Raw genomic sequence first — 18,067 nt, forward strand, 5'->3', positions numbered from 1 at the left:
AGCGCATATTATTCTAGCACTGTGTCCTGGCTTTTCCATAACACCTGGAGTGATCATAATTTCTTCCCTACAGTGTAATTATCCAATCAATTAAGGATTGTCTTCCCCACCAGACTGTTGGGCTCCTGAAGGCAATGACACCATCTCTGTGGTTCTCAGCTGTGTCCTCAGCACTCAGCAACTATTGATACTCAGTGCATTTCTGAAAATGAATGAGTGAATGATAGAGGGTTCTCAGCGCAAAGCTGCTGTCTCCCAAACAGCGGACTGCACAGCAGCCTTCTAAGGGCCAAGTTCACCATGCTTATCCTATAATTGCACAAGGTCTCAGGAGCCTCTTATCTAGGTAGTGTTATACTGACTTTTTTTTTTGGCCATGCTGGAAATCAAACCCAGGGCCTCTTGCATGCTGGCACAAGTGCTCTACCACTGAGCTCTATACCTCTAGCCCCTGGATAGTTCTGGATTAGCAACCCTCTATGAACCAAAACCATGTCGACCAGAGGCCTGCAGTTGCCCAGGGCAGGTGTATGCCTCCTGTGAACATAGCCAACATGAGTTTTCTCTGTAATTTACAAATTGCCATCTTGGGGAGAAAGCACCTGCTTAGAATCTAACAATTAAGAGGATAACAACAATCTCTTTATTTTGTGTACAGGAATGTGAACTTAGTCAATGATATGAAAAAGGAAATGAGCATAAAATGCATACTGAACACTATTTATGGATACACACACACACACACACCCCGAACCTAGTTCCTTTTCTGGTCCTTATCAATGTCATCTGAATATTTTTGTATACTTGTGGTTTGCCTCAATGTTTCTGCTTTACATTATTTTTACATTTACAATTGCTGCTTGCACACATTTCCATGTGTTGACAGTTCACATACTTTACTTTCTTTTCTCTCTTTTTTTTTTCTATTCTGAAACTTGATCTTTTAATTTAACCCCAAGTCGTGAATATCTTTGCAAACAGCAGACATAGTGCTGCCTTGTTATTTTTCACAGTTGGGTATTGTCCACTGGTGGATGAGCACTGATGTTCCACTGCTCCTATTGGTAAGCATTGAAGGTGTATTCTTTTTTTTCTCCTTAATCTCAACAATATTGCGATGAGCATTTTCAAAGAAATTTTTGTTTATATGCTCAAGTTTATCTGTAGGATACATTTCTGGTGGTAGAAATGCTAGGACAAAGGATATGAACATATAAAATTAAATTATTCTCCAAAATAACCTTCAAAGTGCTTGTGCCAATTTATACCCTCTCCAATAATCCACTTTTGTTTTTGAAGGTGACATGCCATTCTTTATGTTGATGTGCCATGGTTTATTTTACCGTTTTCTTCTCTTGAGCCTTTGAATTATTTACTGTGTTTTAGGCTGTCATTTTTCATCTTTTTTGGCAGCCATTGAACTTGCACTTACTAGGCAGATGCTCTATCTCTTGAGCCATGACTCAGCCTTTTTTTGTGTTGGTTATTTTTGGGAGAGGGTCTCACTATATGCTCAGGCCAGCCTGGAATGCTGTCTTCTTATTTGTGCTTCTCTGTGTTGCTGGAATGACAGGCACCTACTACCACACCCAGCCATTAATAGAGATAGGTTCTCATAACCTTTTTGCCTGGGTTGGCCTTGAACTGTGATCTTCCTGGTCTCCGCCTCCCCAGTAGCTAGGATTACAGGTTTGAGCCACCTTACCTGACCTCATTTTTAATCTTTATTAGCTGTAAGCTTACCCTACTTTTTCAAATTCCCTAGTACTTGAGTTTTGTACTCTTGAAATTAGGTAGAGACGAGGAGTATTTCATCCTCATTCTTTTCCATGTAAGGCAGACAAGACAACTGAGGCATGGGGGTTAGGTGTTTGAATTATGCCATCGATAGTAGAGCTCAGCTACCATCTCCGACCTTCCCCTGTAGAGGACTTGTTCCCTGAGCTGTACTCTGGAGAAGGTGCTGAATTCAGGGTTCAGTGCTGAGTGTCTCAGCTGGTGGAAGGTGGCAGTGTCTCACTGTACCTCAGAGTTGCCTTCCATTAACTTTGATGTTGCAAGCCTTGGAACAGGGCGATTCTGCCCACTGGTCCTGGCAGGGCTAGGTACTGATCTGGCAAACCCCATGGCTGAAAAACTGAAGACCCGTCCAGCCTCTTCCTGACCCTGTTGGTTCTCAGGCCTTTTTGGCTGGAGTCAGGCTGCCACTGAACTGCTTCCTTCATCAGAAGTTTGAATTGGGTTCTTTGGCTCATGAACCTTCTCCAACCACTGGAATTTATGTTTCTAGGAAATGCAAATTAAGGGCTGCAAATGATCTTCAGAGGGATCAGAAGAGAAGAAAGTAGACGAGCTACTTCAGCAACCTCTGAGAAACCAAGCATGGGGCAGGTGGCTAGCTTTTCTTTGCCTATAGGCACTAGAAAGGTGACCCATCCTCCACGCAGTGATTTGAGGAGGAGATGGGCTCTGCCACTACAGGATACAACCTATAGAATATACAGCAAGAGGCTGATGGTTCCCCAGTTCCATTCCCAGCCTTCTTACCCCTTTAGGCTCAGAGCCCATATGATCTCCCTATCTCGCCAATGACCCCTCACCTAGGAGCCTGGGAGCTAAACTTTCAGGTCCTTAATGTGACCTATCTTATCTAGACATCTCTGATTAGTATATTCAAGTAATTCAGCCTAGGATGAGAATGTCAGATGGAAAATATTTTACAATGTAAATGAAGTACTAGGAAACCCAAAGACAACTCTACTTGGTGGAACATGGGGCAGAACTTAATGAAATTTTCCTGAAACTGTCCTTCTGTACCCTGCCCTTCCCCTTCCCAGCCCCACCCTAAGCTAGAACACTAGCAGTCAGCAACTCTGACATTTCTTGTTTGGAAATCTGTCAGCTCTCTTTAGGACGGACTCTTAATCAACGCGATATGCCGAGTGCTTTCACTGAAACCCAAGCAGATGAAATGTCCTGGGGGATGGAGGGGGACAGTTTTACTCTGTCCCTTCACTAAGTCACAGGAAGTACTTGTCTTCCATTTTCCTTCTGCAGGTTCTGATGAAGAGTACATTTACATGAACAAAGTGACAGTCACCAGGCAGCAGAATGAAGACAAAGGTATGGGACTGGAAAGACACTGGACCGACCTCTTCCTGGAGGGAGAGGCCTAGGCTCAGCTCTGTCTTCCCTTCCTCCCTCCCAGCCAGCACATAGACAGGCCTGGAGAGTTATTCTTGGAATCCACATTTTAGTTGATGGTATTTTGAGTTGATATATTTTCAGATGTTTCAGCGGTCTGCTACCTCCTTACCCAGTGAACAAGGAATCTGTTCCTAAAATCTCTTGGCTTTTCCCAGCACCATCCCAGGAACAGGAAGTCGTAATTCAGATGTTCTAGGAGAGCAGCTGTGTGTGATGCTGATCCCATGGTTCCAGCTTTGTGTCTTTTGAAAGACGACTGCTTGGGAGGAGGGAGAGAAATAGTCATGTTCGTATTCAATGGTGAAGCTCAAAGGCGTGCTCTTGGCCAGCACGGTTTCTCTTCTACTGGAAGGACCTATGGTGTCTTCCTTGATGTCTCACCGTTTTGCTGACAGTTTTTCTCTTAGACCCGCTAGGGTGGGTCTGGTAAGATCCCTGAAGGCCCAGAGGTTTGCAGAGCTGCCCAGTGGCAGCAGAGGGGGTATAAGAAGCCCCATCTCCCAACTTCAAAGGTGTAGAGAAAGGCGGGAACACAGCCCCCAGAGCACTCAGTCCTGTCCTATTAAAGACTTGCCTGGAGACATTGGCTACCAGCCTGAGGTCAGACTTGCCTGGCTGTCTGCTTGGGACCTGACTTGGATGAGATGGCCAAAATAAAGTGCTCAAAAAAACCTTCAGTGCCTTTCCCTCAATGTACAGCAGGCTGCACATTCCTCAGTGTGGTATCCCCACCTCAACCCCTAGCCACCATGCCTGGAACTGCAGAACTCATCCAGATGACAGTGACCACACTGCCCAGGGTCGTTTGCCTTGTGGATAAACTGTGGGAGGAAGGAGCCATAATAACAGGGTCAGTGCTGAGCACAGCTCAAGATAGTGACTGCCAGGCAACTGCACTGCTTGCTGAAGCAGGGTGGCTTGGGGAGGGGTGTAGAGCCTGCCAAAATCTCCAAGCTGGTTCTTTCCAAGGAATCTGGCCCATGGCTGGGGCATTACTGTGCTCTATTCTTGGAAGAAAAACAACTTCAGCTCCAGAGGCCACCTGCGTGGGTAATTAACACCTGCTCAAATAGAACTCCTGAAACAGGGACAGGACAGTGACCAGACATTCCTAGGTAATGAGACCCTGGCATGAGTGGACACCCCTCACCAAAGCCTTTTCTTCTTGCTGCCCATAGTTCCTGAGGAGCAGGGCCTGCTGACCAATGGGGAGCCCAGTCAGCACACCTCAGCCCCTCAGAAGAGCCTCCCCGACCTCCCGCCACCCAAGACAGTAAGTGTTGGTCCAGGACTCCTGCTTTTCTTCTCTGACTACACCCCTGAAGATCCCCTTGACCTTACAAGTGTCAGTCCTCCAAACCTCTGGTGTTTCTCAGCACCCTCTGTGTGCAGGGCATAGGTCAAGAAGACAGCACAGAAAACCAGTATGGGTCACTTGTCATTTGCACAGGGCCACAAGATTCCCCATGCTAAGGTGATAGGCATGGGGAGATTTTATCAAGTGCCTTTATCAAGTGTCATTGTGTGTCTAACACTCTGTCCCCAGCAACACATGAAAGGGGTCTCAGGCCACTGTGACCAAATGTAATTCTTATCACATTGCACTTCCTGCTTGAAACTCACCAATAGTTCTCACTCAGCTTAGAAACAAACTGCCTTGTTCCTGACACAGTCCCAGGGCCTGCATGTGCAGTCCAGCTGCAGGTACAGCCTCTTCATGTCAGCTCTTGCCCGCTCTCCTCTGTGCTCCCGGGTTGTGCCGCTGTGCTTGGTCCTGCCACAGGATTTTACACTTCCTGGGTCACTGGCACATCAGTGACTGCTGCCTCCTCATCTCTCAGAAGCTCTTAGACTTGCTCTGGCCTGGCTAAGTGAGCTATCCACCCCTGTTCTCCCCATACCCGGTCACCTTTCTTTGGCACTTGCCACTGTTAAGATGGAGTTTTTATTTGTCCTTCACTAGGTATAAGCGTCCTGTGATAGAGACTGTGTCTTTTGTTAATTCATGTCCAGAGTCTATACAGGGTAGCCATATACAAATAGTTGTTCATTTGGATGGATGGATGGAGGCTAGATAGAGGCTGGCTGAGTGGCTGGCTGGGTGGGTAGATGGGTGGATGGATGGATGTTTGGGTGGGTGGATGGATGGGTACTTGAATGGATGGGTGGGTGGATGGGTGAATGGATGTTTGGGTGAATGGATGTTTGGGTGGGTGGGTGGGTGGATGGGTGGGTGAATGGGTGGGCGGATGGGTGAATGGGTGGGCGGATGGGTGGGTGGTTGGTGGGTGAGTGAGTAGATATTTGGGTGGATGGATGGGTGGATAGATTGATGGATAGGTGTGTAGATAGGTGGGTGGGTGGGCAGATGGATGGGTGGGTAGATAATTGTGTAGATGGATGGGTGGTTGGATAGGTGGTTAGATGGATGGGTAGATGAGTGAGTGAGTGGGTGGATAAATTATAGAATTATATAAACCTGGATTCAGATCTCCACTCTGTCAGGTACTAGCTCTTTGGGTTCTGGGAAAATTTAAGGCTCCAGCCCTTAGTCCCTGGATTTGAGTTGAAGTGATTCTAGATGGTCATGCTCACTAGGCTAAGATGTCAGCCACACACATTGTGTGTGCTACATTATGCTAGCACGCAGAGGAGGAAGCCCAGCATCTCACAGCATCCAAGTGGCAGTGGCAGAATCTGAACCCAGATTCTTTCCCACGTAGGAGTAAGGAGGCTTCCTAGAGAATGTACACAAGGTACTGGGCCACAGCTGGGAAGCAGAGGGCCATGGTGTCAGCACCAGCTGGAAGCTGACTCCATGGTCACTGAGCTCCTGCTAGTGGCCCATCACCTGATCAGTGGGCTCATGTGACCGCTGAGTGGTCTAAGCCCAGAACAGCTGGACCAGTCCCTTCTTCTAGCCTTCTTGAGGGCAGCAGAGTTCTTCAAGGTCTGATGTGACTCTACCTTATGGGAGTAGAGCAGTTCTGGCATGCCTGAGACAGTGTCCTTATCGCACGAGGCCCCTCATGCTAGGTGACAGCTAGTGGGACTCTTCATCTCAGGCTAAGTGATTATTGGTAAACTGACTCTAGTTCCTGGGTGTCTCCGTGATGCTGGTGTCACCGATGACTGCCTCCGGAGCCCCTACCTCACTCCATGCACATCCTATCGAGGGATAGGTATTTTTGTTACAGTTTTTCACAGGAAGAAACAAGCTCAGAGGGTTGAAAGGCCTGGCCAAGAGCCAGGAGGCTGTGAGGCAGGATCTGAGTGCAGGTACCTTATGACTTTGTGACAGAGCAAAGCGGGGTATGGTCCCTCTCGCTGCCTCTCCCTCACTTTCGCTCCAACTTTGAGGGGTTGGGAAAGGCACCTACCTCCTTTTCGCCCTCCCGTCCTGCTGCTGATAGCCTTAACCAGAGTCAGTGGCTTTCTGACAAAAGGCTTTCTGTAGTGTCCTGGGCATCACTCAACTTCATCTTTGCCCAGTGGAAATGCCCCACTGCCACCCCAGAGGCAGCTTGGGGGCCAACAGCAGATGGGAGGTAGGTTCACCAGGCAGAGTTTCACCTGCCCTGAGTGCTGAGTATTCTAGAAAACTGTGTTTTACAGACATGGTGGGACTGCAGGCTCAGGGTCTAGGACCAGCTTATAGTTCTGAACAAATTGGGTCATGGTAAGCCTGTGGCCCCTGGGATCCTGCACAGTTTTTACTGCCCCTTTGCCAATCTCCTGAACCAAGGACTTGGAGGGCCTCTGAGCCCGGTAGGGAGCAGAGAGGACAGGGAGGCACATGATACCTCAAGGGAGACTTCCAGTGGCATCTGTGAGGGGGATGTGTGGTCTGGCAAGGCTTGTGGCCATGTCTGAGGGAATGCTAGTGCTGGAGTTGGGAAAATACCACCACCCAGGAAAGGACAGTACCAGGGGGCCATGCCGAGGCATGGTAACTGTCCTGTGGACAGAGTCCAGGCCCGAGGAGGGTTCTGGCAGGGCCAGCTGACTTTACAGTTGCAAGTCGGCTTCCTCCCCTGTATGGCAGGAAGGACTCAGGGTGTGAACTGCAGCTCCCTTGTCCTGGTCCCTCCTCATTCTGTCCTAGGCACCCACTCCTACCCCAAGGGGTTCCAATGTGGCATGAGGAAGGTGTAGCTCCACTCGAGGGCCTGAGCCTGGAGTGACCCTATGGCCTTCTTTCCACCCAGACCTCAAGCGCATCAAGGTGCCCTCAGGCTCCTCCACCCTAATGCTGGGCTCCAACTGCTGCCACCTTCTGGTGGCTACAGCAGAAGCTGTGTCTGCCTGGGGTCCTCGAGGCCACTGGCTGGACCAGGATGGTGGCCTCTGTCCCAGGTTCAGGATGCTTGTAAGCCACGAGCCTTGATTCTCAACACGTAGCATGGGCCTCACTCTAGCCCCCGTGGACTCAGTGGAGAGAGGCTTGTCCAACAAGGGAAGGGCAGCCAGAGGTCTGCAGCAATCACGTGGGTGTGGACAGTGACTCAGGCAACTGTGGCCTTTCCAGGACGCTGTCTGCACAGCCAGGTGCTGTGGTCACCATAGGAGAAACAGATGTTTTCTGGCCACTGTTTACACTCCTGGCGAGCACAGCCATCTCCACCCTGTCTCCTCTTTGAGGCCTAAGCGCACGTTGGTGCTGGTCTCAAGTGAGCTGCCCTGTGGGGGAGGCAGCTGACTCCCCAAAAGGGCATTGCCATGGTCAGTGTGGGAGGAGGTCTCCCCACTCACCCCCACCCAGGAACTTTCCAGAGTGCACCCACTGTGGAGCAGGGTGCTTAGAACCGTAAAACACTTGAGGTCATCTGGGCAGACCTCCTCTTCCTCTCTCCTCTCATCTTAGTCAGGGATCCACAAACTTTGGCCCTCTGGTCAAATCCCACACACCACCTGCTTTAGTAAGTGAGATTCAATTGTAATGCGGTCGTACTTCTTTTTTCTTTCTTGTTTGTTTTGTTTGTTTTTGAACTCAGGGATTTGCCTTGCTAAGCAGGTTCTCTATCACTTGAGCCATGCCTCAGCCCTTTGTGCTCTGGTTGTTTTGGAAATAGGGTCTTAGTTTTTGCCAAGGCTGGACTGGACCACAGTCCTCCTATTTTATGCTTTCCTCAGTCACTGGGATGACAAATGTGCGCCATCATGCCCAACTCTTTTTTTGTTGAGATGAGGTCGTTTGGCCCAGGCTGGCCTCTAACCCCGATCCTCCTGACCTCAGCCTCCTAAATAGCTAGGATTATAGACATGAGTCACCAGTGCCTGGCTCAGCCATCCTTCTTTAGCATGCATTGTCTGTGCATACTTTTGCAACAAGCCTAAGGTGAATGACTGAGATAAACCCCAAGTGGTCCACAAATTCATTAAAATACTTGCTACTTGGCCCTTTACTGAAAAACTGTTGTGAATCTCTGGTAAATCTTGCTGAGCCTGGTGACTTTTTCCTTGTCTCTCCTGTAGTAATCAGAACGTTATCTCAGGCATTGAAGTCAAATCTTTTGTGCATCTTCATGTAGCATTCATTGTCACCATCTTAATGATGGTACTTTAGGTTCTCTCTCCTTTGGCCTCTGATAATTGTGTCTGCAATTTTGTGACTCTCTTCTGAATTGTTATGCCAATTGTTTTCTCCCTGAACTTGACCTCAGTGCATATGCCCCCAGCACTCTGGAGAGCACAGACTCAGGCCTGTTTCTCTTCAACAAGGTGAAGCCAAACTCTCCTCCATGGTCCATCCTCCAGCAAACACTTATGCACAGAACTTTTCTCCCTTTCATATTTTTGCATTTTATTTTCTCAGGCAGGTAAGAATGCATATGTGTGGAATACTTAATATTGCTGAGCACAGTTTAATTCTTTCACTCACCCTATGCAACACATATTTCTACTTCATTTTGTACTGTAGCCCAGAGAAGTCAGATTAATTGCTCAGAGTCACACAGCTAGAATGTACCTGGGTTGGGATTCCTCACTGCCGGACACTATCTCCCCATACTGATCCATTTGCAGTAGATTTACAGAGAGAGGCTGTAGGTCTCAGGACCTAGTGCTCTCCCCTAGATTGAATGGCCAGCGCCTCCTGTGGCAGACCCTGTGGTGACCATGACCAACAGAGAGCTCCCGCAGAGGCGTTCCTTCACCTCTTTGTCCTGTTCTAAGTGCAGGACACTGGCCTAGGGCCAGATCTCTGGTGTCCAGAGGGTCCCTCCAGATGAGACCCACCTTCTCATCTGGGAGTGGAATTTGTTAGAGGGAGGCTGAAGCTGGAGGTGCAACCAGCTCAGGACACAGGACCATCTGCGGAGACCTTGCCACTGCCAAGGGGAGAAGATGAGTTCCCCTCCGCCCCTGGGAAGTGGCTGTCATAACCACAGTGTGTCTCACAAGGTGCTGTTTCTCTGACTGATGGCTCGCCAGGTGACAGGGGTGACTGAGAAACCTGGGACTTCTTGCCAGACTAATGGCAGCAGGCAAAAGGTCACTAGCAGCTCTTGACTTTGTACCACTGTAGGCAAGGCCCTAGTCCTCAGGAAGGAGTGGCCTGCAGGGGACTTCACACCTGTCCCCCTCAGGAGTCTTATCTCCCAGCCTGTGCAAGTACCTGGTCTACTTAGGAGGTGACTGTTCCTGCCTGTGTATGTGTGGGGTGGGAGGTAGCCTGCAACTCTGCAGGCTCTTTGAGCTCCCTTGCTGTCTGTCACAACTCTGTTGCCCTTAGGCCAGGTAAGTGGGAGGGCCAGCAGGTGATGGAACCAGGTTTATGTAGGTCTGTGTTGGCAGGCCTACCAACATACATACCAGGTTTATGTAGGTTTATGTAGGTCTGGATTTGGCTCCTGTCACCAGCCCTCCTGCCCAACCTACAGATCCCTGGGTTGTGGAGGGCGCCCAACAATGACAGTTGTCTTCTGCTTCATATGAGCCAGGCTCTGTGAAAACACTGTCACCTTTGTGTCAAAACAGCCCTGATATGAATCTTATTTACAGAGAAGGGAAGCTAGGCCCAGAGGCTGTTGTGTCCCCAAGGCTGGGATTCCTGACACTACAGGGCCCCTTCCCAACTTGCTTAAAGCCCAGCAGGCCTACTTTTCCTCTGAACTTCGTCCTCCTCCTGCTCAAAGGGTTAATTCCAGCCTTCTGTATTTGAAGATGTTTGTTTTATTTGTGCATGCCACAGATTCAAGAGCGGAAACAGCTCACTGTTCCAAAGATCGAGTCTCCAGAGGGTTACTATGAAGAGGCCGAGCCGTACGACACTTCGGTCAATGGTATGTGTCAGTGGCTGGGGCCTGGAGGGGGTCTAACCGCTCTCACCAAGAAGTCAGTGGTGACCATCCAGTGGTGACTAACAAGATTGTGCTGGGTAGAAAGGCAGAGGGTAGTCTGGGCTGCCATTACCAGAGAAAATGGCTCCACTGAAGAATTGGCCAGACAGCATACAGCTTTGGCCTGAATGTGTCTTCAAGGACCCCAGCAGACCCAGCCCATCCACAAGGAGGGGTTGAGCAGATTTCTTGTGTCTGGAGCTTTCTGGGTTCCTGTCTGGAGGCTGCTTCATTCTGCACAGAAAGGTGACAGAGGAGAGATGTTGGCCAAGAGACCCTGGGAGGCAATTGAAGTGGAGGCCAGGCTGAGTCTGAGTTCATCTTATACATTCTTTCATTGAATTCATAGTTGTGCTTCCACTGAATGCCAGGGAAAAGAGCATTCTGACTCAGTGGAGAGAAGACGACAACCAATAAAGCTGGTGGTACGTGTGAGGATGGAACACAGAACAGGACAGGAGTTATTCTCTGACGTGATCTTGGGCAGGTTCCTGAATGCTGTGGGCAATGGATCAGGCAGTTTCCTGCAGGAAGAACTTTCCAGGCAGAAAGCACAGTATGTGCAAAGGCTCTAGGGCAGCGGGGACCTGGGAGTGCTGAGGAACAACACGGAGGTCAGTGTAGCAGGAGCAGAAGAGTGACAGAAGAGGAAGATGCAGAATGGGCTGCAGGACACAGTGAGGACTTTGGTTTTTCTTTGAAAGAAGCTAAGCCTTTGCAGAGTTATGTAGTGATTGACCTAACTTAGGTATTAGACACTGTGAATCAGTTATGCAGGTAGAGCTCAGTGCTGGAACCCCCTGTACTTGGCTAGTATTCTCAGCATACAGAAGATGGGTAAGAAGTTAGCTTTCCATACTATAATGAAGGACCTGAGAAAATTAACTTATAAACAGGAAAGGTTTATTTTGACTCACAGTTTTGGAGGTTCTAGTCCAAGATCAAGTGGATCCATTGCTTTGGGCCTCCAGTGGGCACGTGGCATGGCAGAGCAAACGGCTTGCTTCATGACCAAGAAGCGAAACAGTAGAAGAGCAAGAGGCTGGAGCCTGTAATCCCTTTTGCGGACACACCCCAAGATATAAGGACCTCCCACCAGTCCCTCCTCCTAATAGTCCATATCACCTGCCAATAGCACCACACACAGGACCAAGCCTTTACCATATGAACCTCTGGGGGACAATGAACTTCCAAACCACAGTACCGCACCTTCTCTCCGCCTTCCCTTTCCTCCATTGGTAAACCAGGCCCTGCAGTCAACCAGCAGTGGGTGGTGTGAGATCTGAGGGCCCCTGGTGGTAGGAATGAGCCTGGCTGAGGTAGACCTTGTTTGTAAACAGCAGGAGCAGGGATGAGATGGGACCAGGACACACCCACACCAGATTCTTCTCTTTCTTCAGTCCCAGGGCTGGGGGCAGGGGCCTAGTGGCATTGCAGATATTCTGAGAGGCTAGTGTCTTGTGCAGACATGCTTAGCTTCAACCCACGGAGCACGTGAGGCCCTGCTGCGTGGCCTGGGATGTGATTTCAGACCACAGCTGAGGGTGCAGTGCTGCTGTCTGGAGCATCCTGAAAGTGGGGAGGGTGACTCACCACAGTGAGCACCTCCAGGCACCTTAAGCCTGTCTCTCCTGGGTGTGGCCCCTGCCAGCTGGGGCCTGCCTCCCAGACACGCTAGGCCAGTTTGTGGGGCCAGTGCTACATCACACAAACAACTGGTCAGAAAGACCTGGCCTCTTAGTGTTTCTCTCTTGCCTATGAGTCCCTGTTGGCTGCCACTGGGACTGGGGGTGATTACAGGACAGCTTGAACGTACTGTGTGGAATAGGCAGGAAGTTTGCCTGTTTCTCCTGTCATGGCAAGGTCTGGGAATGACTTGGGGAGATGGCCACACTTATGACAGAAGAGGACTTCACCTGCATGCCTGGCTTTACTTCCTGCCTGCTGTCTCCACACCTGCTTGAGCAGTGAGTCGTGCAGGTTGCTGCAGGAGGAAGGAGCACTGGGCACCAGCCCCTTGCTCTAGGTGGTTGGTCAACAGTGATTTTGCCAACTTCCTACAAAAGGCCAGCTGCTTGGACACTTTCCCTGCTTTGACAGCAGTGATCCCCTGCTACTGCATTGGGTCAGGGGCCTCTCTCTAAGTGGAGGTTCCATGGTCTCTCCTGTTTTCCCGGGACATCAGGCTCTTTACTCCTAATGTGTCATGGAGGGAGTGGGGTGGAGTAATGTGTGTAGCCATAGTGACACCTAAAAAACAATTTCAATATTAACAGCTCTGGTTCCATGTAAGTTGGGTAGCCAGGCTTCCTCCTGGGTTGGCTCAGCCACCATGTAGGGCCACAAAATCCTCTGCAAAGGTAGAGCAGAGAACTCTTGTCTGCTTCTTAAAAGTGCCAGCCACAGGGTCATATATATCACTCTCTCCACATTTCGTGGGTGACAAGTCACATGGCCATCTCTAGAAGTGAAGGGGATGGGGAAATGACATTCTTGACAAGCCTAGACCTCAGAGGGGCAAGCACTATTCTCTGTTGGGCAGGCAGCCAAGCTGACATGGCTTTATACATGTATTTAGCTCTCTCTCTCTCTCTCTTTATCTTGTCTCTCTTTTGCCTCTATCTGTGTTTTGGGACAATGATGCAGGTCGTTCTGATGGCGTTCTCCCTGCTGGAGTGCCCAGATGGGTGCAGGTGCCTGAAGGAGTCATTTATGCCACGATTACCTTGGGTACTGCTTGTCCCTGGAGCTAGAATGCCAGTCATTCCTTGCCTGCTGCCTGTGCTCAGAGACAGGTGCATGCCCTGAGGGTGGCCACCTTCCCATCCTCAATGCATGGCTTCTGCATGTACATGTCCTTATGCTGTCCCACCTGAGGAGCGACATACCCTGCCTTCCACAGCCCCTGCCTGTGTCGCACCAGAAAACGTTGGTGACAGAGCCCGAGCATGCATGGCGCTTCTGTCCTTGGTTCCTGTTCCCAAGGGCTTTCTGGGGGACACAGTGGGGTTCATCCTGATGAACATTCTGCCTTTCATTCCTGCTTACCCTGTGCCCTAATTTTTCTCTAAGCTACTCCAGATGCCATAATTGGCTATCACTTCTCAGTTAGCTTCCTGGAATCCCATGGTGTCACCATTCTCCCGAGGCATACAGGATCCCCAGAAACACACACTGGGGACCCATCCAACTTCTTTATACTAAGCTCAGTAACCTCCCTGCATTGACTCTTGTTCCTGAAGTGAACATCCCAATGACATTGTATCATTCTTCTTTTTTTTGTCCAGAAAATACATTGAGGACAAGAGGACACTTTAAAAACTCCCCCTGACCCCACCTCCCTGTCAAAGTTGCTGCTTTGAGTTCTCTGGGGTACCTTACAGAACTGGTCTATTTACATCTGCAATTCTGGCTGTGCCTTCTCCCCTGTCATTGTCTCTTAGGGGAGTTTATTGAGTTGTTGACTGGTTTTCTTGGTTTTCATTGATTGTGGTTGCACAGATGCCCCTAGGAGAATGGAGTCACGTTTTACTTATCCAGTCCCCCCTCTGCTGACTGATAATGGCTCTTGAATGGATGTACTCATGCATGTAGCATTCCTCCCTCCCCTGTTTTACTTTTGTTGATTTATTTGGTGCCGGGGATTGAACTCAGGGCCTTGTGCATATAGGCCAAGAGTTCTACCTCTGAGGCATGCACCCAGCCCCTCCTCCTTAAAACAAAACAAAACAAAACAAAACAAAACAAAACAAAACTACTTTCCTAGAAAAACTCTTAGGACTGGGATTATTGGATCAAAGAGCATGGGTGTTTTTCTGGCTCTTGAAACAATAGGCTGCCTGATTGCTTTCTGAGAGCTTATGTGGATTTGCACAGCCACCAGCAATATGAGAGTTCAGAGTCCCCTGCTGGGTTGTACTATGATTTCCCATCTTTCCTTATTTAGTAGGCATTAAATTATGGGCTGGACAGCTTTTTTCTTATTATTAAGACAGGAAAAGGACTAATTCCACAGTGCTTTTAAAGAAAACTGATATTAAAATATTTAAAGCATTATTTCTAGAAATATTAAGACAAAATAAAATATATTTTCATTGGCACCCTAACTAGAATAACTATCGCAGTAGCCCATTTTCTTTGTATATTCTAATTGAAATGTGGGTCTGTTTTCCTCGTGTGCAGGTATTCAGCTATGCAGATAGGCAGGGGCTGTGGATTCTTCTGGAAGATTTATCTGTCCCCTGGGCTATTCTTTTCCTGAAGGGTATCATGGGACAGGAGTGGGGGGCACATCATTCAGCCTGACTCCACAGAACAAGGGCTGCTGTGTGGAGGTCACAGGGAAGTAGATATTGGGCTCATTTTCTGAATGACCAGGAGGTAGTGAACTCCCCATCCATGGGGAATTCAGACAAAGCCTCAAGGCCATGATAGGCAGGATGTCTGTGCTGAGCCAAGGCCAGGGCTGGGAATCCTGGGGCTCCCTTTTTTTCCAGGCACTGCTTTTCAAGGAGAATGGATGGATGGATGGATGGATATACAGACATAAAGATAGATTTATTTTGTTCTCATGGGTTTTTTTTGGTTGGCCTTGAATACAGCAGCGAAGCTGGAGAAGGAAACAACTCTTGCAGGGCAGGGGGGACAGAAACTAGAAACTGAAGCAGGTGAAATGTGCGTAGAAATTTTGCTGTGGTGAGTCTGGGGATTCTTTCAAACAACAGAAACAGGAGGTGGATTCGCAGCCAGTGGCAGAGGAAGGATGTAAGGTAGAGACCAGGTAAAGGGACTCAGTCAACAAGAGGGAAAGGATGAGTAGATTTGTTGAAAAGGATCTGACAGCCAGGCTGGTGGTACATGCCTGTAATCCCAACTACACAGGAGGTGGAGGCAGAATGATTGTGAGTTTGAGGCCAGCCTACACCAAGGTAATGAGACTATATTTCAAAAACAAAAAAAAATGAAGACAAAAAGGCTGGGGGCATGACTCAAGTGATAGAGCACTTGCTTAGCAAATGTGAGTGTGTGAAGATTGTGTTCAATCCCCAATATTGCAAAGAAATTTGCAAAGCAGGGCTGTGGTCAGGAGAAGGGGACTTAAGGGTAGCAGTTGAAAGGTATTTCCTGCTGTGGTTTATGTGGCCTTTTCTTTCTGAGGACCTCCTGACTTGAGGCAGATTCAGGCAGCATGGTGACTGCTAAATGTACACAAAGCTCACAGCTCAGATCCGAGGGCATCCTCTCCTTCCTGACCCCTGTGGATGGCAGAAATGCCAGGTCTGAGGAACCTGGAAACATCTCTATCACATTGGCTTCATCCTTTATTTGGGGAAAGGCCAATAGGGATACCTGGCTCCTCAGGAGCATATAAACTGTGTCTGTGTCTATGGAGCCCAGGAAGATAGGCTTGGAGAAGGGAAAAGGAGAAACTCCAGTTTTAATTTCTTTCTGTTCTGTGGTCCAAGGCAGTGTCTGAGAAGCTTCTTCAAGGGATTTGGGGGAAAAAGCCAGCCCAGGTCTTGGTTTGTGGCTGTGGGGTTTTTTCAAGGGCATGGAGGACAGGCCTGGGGCCACTAGCTGCTCCTACCCGCTGTCTTCTGCTAAGTCACTTGTTTAGGGACATTTTCTGCCCAGTGGGGCCCTGATTGAGTGAGTCTTCCTTGCAGAGGATGGAGAGGCCGTGAGCAGCTCATATGAGTCCTACGATGAAGAGGAAAGCAGCAAGGGCAAGTCGGCCCCCTACCAGTGGCCCTCATCGGAGGCCAGCATTGAGCTGATGCGTGACGCCCGCATCTGTGCCTTCCTGTGGCGCAAGAAGTGGCTGGGCCAGTGGGCCAAGCAGCTCTGTGTGATCAGGGACACCAGACTCCTGGTCAGTCTCTGTCTTCTCTCCTTGCAGGGGTGGAGTTGGGGATGCTCCCTGATGTGAGATGGGGGTGGGAAGGTTAGAGATATTGATACTAGGAGATTTTTAACCTCTCCCTCACCTGAAATTATATGCAGAATTTTGTGTGTGCACAGATGTGCTTTTTCTGACCTAGAAAGATTTGGTAGTTTTCATTAGGCTCTCAAAGACACACCATTATTTTGAGAGAGACACATCTTTCTGTTTCTTGGTCCTTCCTCATGTTTTGATCAGCGAGCCCACTGTATCCTGCAGCCCAGTGCCCAGTTCCTATTCTGGCTACTGCTTTGGTCTGAGCAACATGAGAATTTTGGGAATCTTCTCAGGAGCTATAAGTCTCCAAACTACTGATTGTTAAGATCCCTAGAGGAATCAGAGATATTACTCTGACAACAGTTCTAATCCCTGGTATTTAAAATTAAAATTTGCAGTTTTGATATGGGCATGGGTGATTGTGTGCCTGAAGTCCTGGCTACTTGAAAGGCTGAGGCAGGAGGATCACTTGAGTCCAGGAATTTTGCCAGCCTAGGCAACAGCAAAACCCTATCTCATAAACAAACAAAATCCACACTTTTATGCCCTGACTTGAAGTTCTACAAAATTACTATAAATACCTTTTCTTCTCTGGTCATGATGTGCCCTGCCCTGTACAAATGTCATTTCCGGTGATTTTGTCACACAACCCTGTAAAAACCCCCATTTTGCAAGAAGATATTGAGGGACAAAGTATTTTCCCTGGTGGGGAAAAAAGTTCCTTTCCATTTTTTGCTAACACAGCATCTTCCTAAGGCAGATAGCAAACTTAGTTTTAGGGCCTGATGATGCTTTGTTGGGAAAGCTGACGACGAAATGCAGAGAGGTGGAGAAACGGTCAGTTTGTTCCATCCTGGAGAAGTGAGTGTCGTCCAGTCATGTGCTCCTTCGTGACCCATTCTTTAGGTGAATGTGTGGGACACACGCTTTAGGTGATTTCATCACCGTGTGAATGAACATCGTCAACCAAGACAGCTACGTCCCTAGGCGTCCAATCTTATGGGACCACTGTCCATTGCTGTGAGACCCTGTTGACCAGGACACCATTAAGTGATGCATGACTATATTTGAGGAGCCCATCCTGCAGACCCAGAGCAAAGTGGAGCTATTGGATAAGCAGAGTCCTGGCTGAGGCCAGGGAGGAGGAGGTGTGAATGAAGGGAGATAATCTGACACAGGAAATAAGAGTCTCTGATATTTGAGGTTCAGCCTCTGGGCCTGCCTGGGGGGTAGTCAGGCTCTCACGGGGATCTTTCATTGTTCAGGGGCCCCTCCTTTGCAGAATCCAACCTCAGCCTGGCCCCCTGGCAAAGTAATGTATTTTCTCTTCCAGTGTTATAAATCCTCTAAGGACCACAGCCCTCAGCTTGATGTGAACTTGCTGGGCAGCAGTGTCATTCACAAGGAGAAGCAAGTGCGGAAGAAGGAACACAAGTTGAAGATCATGCCGATGAACGCCGACGTGATCGTGCTGGGCCTGCAGAGCAAGGACCAAGCCGAGCAGTGGCTCCGGGTAGGACAGGGCCACCAGGCCACTGGGACCAGGGGTTGCTTTCTCCAGGGCTCATTGTGAGAGGCTCCC

The 18,067-nt window shown here is 49.0% G+C and overlaps 1 protein-coding gene across 7 annotated transcripts in view; it reads left to right on the plus strand.

Annotated features, from left to right (window-relative positions):
• The window catches only part of Afap1l2 (actin filament associated protein 1 like 2), a 94,467-nt gene that overhangs the window by 58,864 nt on the left and 17,536 nt on the right, over positions 1 to 18,067 (plus strand). For all 7 annotated transcript variants that reach the window (XM_074078251.1, XM_020178192.2, XM_074078252.1 and 4 more), the window contains 5 exons: positions 3,058 to 3,123; positions 4,386 to 4,480; positions 10,400 to 10,490; positions 16,214 to 16,419; positions 17,819 to 17,998. In XM_074078251.1, coding sequence (XP_073934352.1) covers positions 3,058 to 3,123; positions 4,386 to 4,480; positions 10,400 to 10,490; positions 16,214 to 16,419; positions 17,819 to 17,998 — 638 coding nt within the window. The remainder of the gene's footprint in view (positions 1 to 3,057; positions 3,124 to 4,385; positions 4,481 to 10,399; positions 10,491 to 16,213; positions 16,420 to 17,818; positions 17,999 to 18,067) is intronic.

Source organism: Castor canadensis, chromosome 7 (assembly GCF_047511655.1).
Source record: "Castor canadensis chromosome 7, mCasCan1.hap1v2, whole genome shotgun sequence".
Taxonomy (NCBI): Eukaryota; Metazoa; Chordata; class Mammalia; order Rodentia; family Castoridae; genus Castor; species Castor canadensis.